We start from the raw sequence: 8,730 nt of genomic DNA on the forward strand, positions 1-8,730 counted from the left end.
TCCATGTGCATCTTTACAGACATTGTGGCATCTTTACAGACATTGTGGCATCTTTACAGACATTGTGGCATCTTTATAAACATTGTGGCATCTTTATAGACATTGTGGCATCTTTATAGACATTGTGGCATCTTTATAGACATTGTGGCATCTTTATAGACATTGTGGCATCTTTACAGACATTGTGGCATCTTTACAGACATTGTGGCATCTTTACAGACATTGTGGCATCTTGGCATCTTTACAGACATTGTGGCATCTTTATAGACATTGTGGCATCTTTATAGACATTGTGGCATCTTTACAGACATTGTGGCATCTTTACAGACAGTGTGGCATCTTTACAGACATTGTGGCATCTTTGCAGACATTGGCATCTTTACAGACATTGTGGCATCTTTACAGACATTGTGGCATCGTGGCATCTTTACAGACATTGTGGCATCTTTACAGACATTGTGGCATCTTTACAGACATTGTGGCATCTTTACAGACATTGTGGCATCTTTACAGACATTGTGGCATCTTGGCATCTTTACAGACATTGTGGCATCTTTACAGACATTGTGGCATCTTTACAGACATTGTGGCATCTTTACAGACATTGTAGCATCTTGGCATCTTTACAGACATTGTGGCATCTTTACAGACATTGTGGCATCTTGGCATCTTTACAGACATTGTGGCATCTTTACAGACATTGTGGCATCTTTACAGACATTGGCATCTTGTTACTGTTTTGTTAGACTGGTTTGTCGATCTCTAAACAGATACTATTCTCTCTCATACCAGTGTGTAAGTTCAAGGCCCATAAGCGCTGTGCGGTGCGCTCCACCAACAACTGTAAATGGACCACGCTGGCCTCCATAGGAAATGACATCATGGAGGATGAGGATGGGGTGGGTAATGTAGTTCTCTTAGTTATAACCCAAATCCTTAAGTTGTTTTCCTCAAAAATTGAGATTCTAATCATTCTGGTTGTGTAGATCCACCTATTTGCCTCAAATAAAACAAATCTGATATTCCTTAATTAAATATCTCTCTGTGTTCCCTGTAGGTACAGTACATTCTGAAAGTATTCAGACCCCTTGACTTTTTCCACATTTTGTTACGTTACAGCCTTATTCTAAAATCGGTTTTTATCCTCCTCAATCTACACACAATACCCCATAATGACAATGCAAAAACAGGTTTTTAGAAATGTTTGCAAATTTATTACCAATCTAAAACTGAAATATTACTTTTACATAAGAACCTTTACTCGGTATTTTGTTGAAACACCGTTGGCAGCGATTACAGCCTCGAGCCTTCTTGGGTATGACGCTACAAGCTTGGCACACCTGTATTTGTGGAGTTTCTCCCATTCTTCTCTGCAGATCCTCTCAAGCTCTGTCAAGTTGGATGGGGAGTGTCGCTGCACAGCTATTTTCAGGTCTCTGCAGAGATTTTCAATCTGGTTAAAGTCCGGCCTCTGGCTGGGCCACTCAAGGACATTTAGAGACTTGTCCAGAAGCCACTCCTGCGTTGACTTGGCTGTGTGCTTAGGGTCGTTGTTCTGTTGGAAGGTGAACCTTTGCCCCAGTCTGAGGTCCTGAACGCTCTGGAGCAGGTTTTCATCAAGGATCTCCCTGTACTTTGTGCCATTCATCTTTCCCTTGATCCTGACTAGTCTCCAAGTTCCTGCCACTGAAAAACATCCCCACAGCATGATGCTGTCACCACCATGCTTCACCGTAGGGATAGTCGTAGGTTTCCTCCAGACGTAATGCTTGGCATTCAGGACAAAGAGTTATATCTCGGTTTCATCAGACCAGGGTGGGCTGTCATGTGCCTTTTACTGAGGAATGGCTTCCGTCTGGCCACTCTACCATAAAGGCCTGATTGGTGGAGTGCTGCAGAGATGGTTGTTATTCTGGAAGGTTCTCCCTTCTCCACAGAGAAACTCTGGAGCTCTGTCAGAGTGACCATCAGGTTCATGGTCACCTCCCTGACCAAGGTCCTTCTGCCCCGATTCCTCAGTTTGGCCGGGTGGCCAGCTCTAGGAAGAGTCTTGGTGCTTCTAAACTTCTTCCATTTTATAATTTTTGGGTCCCCTTCCCCAGATCAGTGCTGTGACATAAGTCTCGGAGCTCTACAGACAATTCTTGTGACCTCATGGCTTGGTTTTTACTCTGACATGCACTGTCAACTGTGGGACCTTATATAGACTGGTTTGTGCCTTTCCAAATCATGTCCAATCAATTGAATTTACCACATGGTCAATGGAACCATGATGCATCTGAGCTCAATTTCGAGTCTCATAGAAAAGGGTTTCTGTTTTATTATAAATGTTTAATTTGAAGACATTTCTAAAAACCTGTTTTCGCTTTGTCATTATGGGGTATTGTGACGTCATTATGGGGTATTGTGATGTCACTATGGGGTATTGTGATGTCATTATGGGGTATTGTGACGTCATTATGGGGTATTGTGACGTCATTATGGGGTATTGTGACGTCATTATGGGGTATTGTGGCGTCATTATGGGGTATGGTGACGTCATTATGGGGTATGGTGTTTAGATTGATGAGGATTATTTTTAATACGTTTTCGAATAAGGCTGGCAAGTCAGTGAGTCAGTGCTAAATGTGTGTGGTGTTTAATCACCCTTCATCCCCCTCTACCCACCCTCCCATCCAATCCCCCTCTCTCATCCCCCCCCCAGGTGTCCATGCCTCACCAGTGGTTAGAAGGGAACCTGCCGGTCAGTGCTAAGTGTGTGGTGTGTGATCGTAACTGTGGCAGTGTCAGGAGACTGCAGGACTGGAGGTGTCTATGGTGCACAGCTATTGTGAGTACACACACACACATAGACACACACACAGACACATACACACACACACACAGACGCACATAGACACACACACACACACATAGAGACACACACAGACACACACACACACACATAGAGACACACACATAGAGACACACACATAGAGACACACACATAGAGACACACACACACACACACATAGAGACACACACACACACACATAGAGACACACACACAGAGACACACACACACACACACACACACACACACACACACACACACACACACACACACACACACAGACACACACACACACACACACACACACACACACACACACACACACACACACACACACACACACACACACACACACACACACACACACACACACACACACACACATAGAGACACACACACACACACACATAGAGACACACACACACACACACACACACACACACACACACACACACACACACACACACACACACACACACACACACACACACACACACACACACACATAGAGAGACACACACACATAGAGACACACACACACACACACACACACACACACACACACAGACACACACACACACACACACATAGAGACACACACACACACACACACACACACACACACACACACACACACACACACACACACACACACACACACATAGAGACACACACACACACACACACACATAGAGACACACACACACACACACACATAGAGACACACACACACACACACACATAGAGACACACACACACACACACACATAGAGACACACATAGAGACACACACACACATAGAGACACACACATAGAGACACACACACACATAGAGACACACACACATAGAGACACACACACATAGAGACACACACACATAGAGACACACACACACACACACACACATAGAGACACACACACATAGAGAGACACACACACACACACACACACACACACACACATAGAGACACAGTAGCGGATCATCACTCGCCAAGCAAAAAAAAACCTCTCCTTCAGAATCTCTGGTCTCCATAGTGACGCTGTAGGTCTTAAAAATCACTGTCTTAAATAGCACCCTATTCCCTACACAGTGCACTACTTTCGACCAGGCTAGTGCACCCTATTCCCTATATAGTGCACTAGTTTAGACCAGGCTAGTGCACCCTATTCCCTATATAGTGCACTAGTTTTGACCAGGCTAGTGCACCCTATTCCCTATATAGTGCACTAGTTTTGACCAGGGTAGTGCACCCTATTCCCTATATAGTGCACTAGTTTTGACCAGGGTAGTGCACCCTATTCCCTATATAGTGCACTAGTTTTGACCAGGCTAGTGCACCCTATTCCCTATATAGTGCACTAGTTTTGACCAGGCTAGTGCACCCTATTCCCTATATAGTGCACTAGTTTTGACCAGGCTAGTGCACCCTATTCCCTATATAGTGCACTAGTTTTGACCAGGCTAGTGCACCCTATTCCCTATATAGTGCACTAGTTTTGACCAGGGTAGTGCACCCTATTCCCTATATAGTGCACTAGTTTTGACCAGGGTAGTGCACCCTATTCCCTATATAGTGCACTAGTTTTGACCAGGCTAGTGCACCCTATTCCCTATATAGTGCACTAGTTTTGACCAGGGTAGTGCACCCTATTCCCTATATAGTGCACTAGTTTTGACCAGGGTAGTGCACCCTATTCCCTATATAGTGCACTAGTTTTGACCAGGGTAGTGCACCCTATTCCCTATATAGTGCACTAGTTTTGACCAGGTAGTGCACCCTATTCCCTATATAGTGCACTAGTTTTGACCAGGCTAGTGCACCCTATTCCCTATATAGTGCACTAGTTTTGACCAGGCTAGTGCACCCTATTCCCTATATAGTGCACTAGTTTTGACCAGGCTAGTGCACCCTATTCCCTATATAGTGCACTAGTTTTGACCAGGGTAGTGCACCCTATTCCCTATATAGTGCACTAGTTTTGACCAGGGTAGTGCACCCTATTCCTATATAGTGCACTAGTTTTGACCAGGGTAGTGCACCCTATTCCCTATATAGTGCACTAGTTTTGATAGGGTAGTGCACTAGTTTTGACCAGGGTAGTGCACCCTATTCCCTATATAGTGCACTAGTTTTGACCAGGGTAGTGCACCCTATTCCCTATATAGTGCACTAGTTTTGACCAGGGTAGTGCACCCTATTCCCTATATAGTGCACTAGTTTTGACCAGGGTAGTGCACCCTATTCCCTATATAGTGCACCTATAGTGCACCCTATATAGTGCACTAGTTTTGACCAGGGTAGTGCACCCTATTCCCTATATAGTGCACTAGTTTTGACCAGGGTAGTGCACCCTATTCCCTATATAGTGCACTAGTTTTGACCAGGCTAGTGCACCCTATTCCCTATATAGTGCACTAGTTTTGACCAGGGTAGTGCACCCTATTCCCTATATAGTGCACTAGTTTTGACCAGGGTAGTGCACCCTATTCCCTATATAGTGCACTAGTTTTGACCAGGGTAGTGCACCCTATTCCCTATATAGTGCACTAGTTTTGACCAGGGTAGTGCACCCTATTCCCTATAGTGCACTAGTTTTGACCAGGCTAGTGCACCCTATTCCCTATATAGTGCACTAGTTTTGACCAGGCTAGTGCACCCTATTCCCTATATAGTGCACTAGTTTTGACCAGGCTAGTGCACCCTATTCCCTATATAGTGCACTAGTTTTGACCAGGGTAGTGCACCCTACTATATAGTGCACTAGTTTTGACCAGGGTAGTGCACCCTATTCCTATATAGTGCACTAGTTTTGACCAGGCTAGTGCACCCTATTCCCTATATAGTGCACTAGTTTTGACCAGGGTAGTGCACCCTATTCCCTATATAGTGCACTAGTTTTGACCAGGGTAGTGCACCCTATTCCCTATATAGTGCACTAGTTTTGACCAGGGTAGTGCACCCTATTCCCTATATAGTGCACTAGTTTTGACCAGGGTAGTGCACCCTATTCCCTATATAGTGCACTAGTTTTGACCAGGGTAGTGCACCCTATTCCCTATATAGTGCACTAGTTTTGACCAGGGTAGTGCACCCTATTCCCTATATAGTGCACTAGTTTAGACCAGGCTAGTGCACCCTATTCCCTATATAGTGCACTAGTTTAGACCAGGCTAGTGCACCCTATTCCCTATATAGTGCACTAGTTTTGACCAGGCTAGTGCACCCTATTCCCTATATAGTGCACTAGTTTAGACCAGGCTAGTGCACCCTATTCCCTATATAGTGCACTAGTTTTGACCAGGGTAGTGCACCCTATTCCCTATATAGTGCACTAGTTTTGACCAGGGTAGTGCACCCTATTCCCTATATAGTGCACTAGTTTTGACCAGGGTAGTGCACCCTATTCCCTATATAGTGCACTAGTTTTGACCAGGGTAGTGCACCCTATTCCCTATATAGTGCACTAGTTTTGACCAGGGTAGTGCACCCTATTCCCTATATAGTGCACTAGTTTTGACCAGGGTAGTGCACCCTATTCCCTATATAGTGCACTAGTTTAGACCAGGCTAGTGCACCCTATTCCCTATATAGTGCACTAGTTTAGACCAGGCTAGTGCACCCTATTCCCTATATAGTGCACTAGTTTTGACCAGGCTAGTGCACCCTATTCCCTATATAGTGCACTAGTTTAGACCAGGCTAGTGCACCCTATTCCCTATATAGTGCACTAGTTTTGACCAGGCTAGTGCACCCTATTCCCTATATAGTGCACTAGTTTTGACCATGCTAGTGCACCCTATTCCCTATATAGTGCACTAGTTTTGACCAGGCTAGTGCTCCCTATTCCCTATATAGTGCACTAGTTTAGACCAGGCTAGTGCACCCTATTCCCTATATAGTGCACTAGTTTTGACCAGGCTAGTGCACCCTATTCCCTATATAGTGCACTAGTTTAGACCAGGCTAGTGCACCCTATTCCCTATATAGTGCACTAGTTTTGACCAGGCTAGTGCACCCTATTCCCTATATAGTGCACTAGTTTTGACCAGGCTAGTGCACCCTATTCCCTATATAGTGCACTAGTTTTGACCAGGCTAGTGCTCCCTATTCCCTATATAGTGCACTAGTTTAGACCAGGCTAGTGCACCCTATTCCCTATATAGTGCACTAGTTTTGACCAGGCTAGTGCACCCTATTCCCTATATAGTGCACTAGTTTTGACCAGGCTAGTGCTCCCTATTCCCTATATAGTGCACTAGTTTAGACCAGGCTAGTGCACCCTATTCCCTAGATATTATCCCCTATAAGGTGCACTATTTGGCAGTGGTGGAAAAAGTACCTAATTGTCATACCTGAGTAAAAGTAAAGATGCCTAAATATCTTAATATAAAATGCCTCAAGTAAAAGTGAGTCACCCGGTAAAATACAAAACATCTAAAAGTAATTGGTATCAAATGTAAATGTAATTAAATGACTTAAATGTAAATGTAAATGTAATTGCTAAAATGTACAAGTATAATGTACACGTATAAATGCTTTTAAAAAATCCTTATATTAAAGGGAAAGGGGGATACCTAGTCAGTTGTCCAACTGAATTCACTCAACTGAAATGTGTCTTCCACATTTAATCCAACCGCTCTGAATCAGAGGGGCGAGGGGGGCTGCCTTAATCGACATCCACGTCTTCAGGGAACAGTGGGTTAACTGCCTTGTTCAGGGGCAGAACGACAGATTTGACCTCAGCAGAGCAGACGGCCACATTTTCTAGTTTTTATTTATTTGCGGATAGTCAGGCTCCAACTCACAGACACCTTTACAAATGCAGCATGTGTTTAGTGATTCTGCCAGATCAGAGGTAGTAGGGACCAGGGATGTTCTCTGTTTAGTGATTCTGCCAGATCAGAGGCTGTAGGGATGACCAGGGATGTTCTCTGTTTAGTGATTCTGCCAGATCAGAGGCTGTAGGGATGACCAGGGATGTTCTCTGTTTAGTGAGTCCTCCAGATCAGAGGTAGTAGGGATGACCAGGGATGTTCTCTGTTTAGTGAGTCTGCCAGATCAGAGGCAGTAGGGACCAGGGATGTTCTCTGTTTAGTGAGTCTGCCAGATCAGAGGTAGTAGGGACCAGGGATGTTCTCTGTTTAGTGAGTCTGCCAGATCAGAGGTAGTAGGGACCAGGGATGTTCTCTGTTTAGTGAGTCCTCCAGATCAGAGGTAGTAGGGACCAGGGATGTTCTCTGTTTAGTGAGTCCTCCAGATCAGAGACAGTAGAGATGACCAGGGATGTTCTCTGTTTAGTGAGTCCTCCAGATCAGAGACAGTAGGGACCAGGGATGTTCTCTGTTTAGTGAGTCTGCCAGATCAGAGGTAGTAGGGACCAGGGATGTTCTCTGTTTAGTGAGTCTGCCAGATCAGAGGTAGTAGGGACCAGGGATGTTCTCTTGATAAGTGTTTGAATTTGTCCATTTCCTGTCCTGCTAAGCATTCAAAATGTAACGAGTATTTTTGGGTGTCAACATAAATGTAAGGAGTAAAAAGTACATTATTTTCTTTAGGAATGTAGTGGAATAAAAGTATAAGTAGTCAAAAATATAAATAGTAAAGTAATGTACAGATACCCCCCAAAATGACTAAAGTAGTACTTTAAAGTATTTTTACTTAAGTACTTCACACCACTGTATTTGGGACGCACATTGGATCCCACTGTTTTGACCATCTAAATACCAACGTGTGTGTGTGTGTGTGTGTGTGTGTGTGTGTGTGTGTGTGTGTGTGTGTGTGTGTGTGTGTGTGTGTGTGTGTGTGTGTGTGTGTGTGTGTGTGTGTGTGTGTGTGTGTGTGTGTGTGTGTGTGTGTGTGTGTGTGTGTGTGTGTGTGTACAGGTCCACAGCAGCT

General features: G+C 44.4%; 1 protein-coding gene across 8 annotated transcripts in view; it reads left to right on the top strand.

Annotated features, from left to right (window-relative positions):
• Nucleotides 1–8,730, top strand: part of LOC124008531 (diacylglycerol kinase eta-like) — a 110,108-nt gene that overhangs the window by 63,472 nt on the left and 37,906 nt on the right. For all 8 annotated transcript variants that reach the window (XM_046319866.1, XM_046319867.1, XM_046319868.1 and 5 more), the window contains 3 exons: nt 793–899; nt 2,705–2,830; nt 8,718–8,730. The exon at nt 8,718–8,730 is cut by the window's right edge and continues 90 nt beyond it. In XM_046319866.1, coding sequence (XP_046175822.1) covers nt 793–899; nt 2,705–2,830; nt 8,718–8,730 — 246 coding nt within the window. The remainder of the gene's footprint in view (nt 1–792; nt 900–2,704; nt 2,831–8,717) is intronic.

This window comes from Oncorhynchus gorbuscha, linkage group LG21 (assembly GCF_021184085.1).
Source record: "Oncorhynchus gorbuscha isolate QuinsamMale2020 ecotype Even-year linkage group LG21, OgorEven_v1.0, whole genome shotgun sequence".
Lineage (NCBI taxonomy): Eukaryota > Metazoa > Chordata > Actinopteri > Salmoniformes > Salmonidae > Oncorhynchus > Oncorhynchus gorbuscha.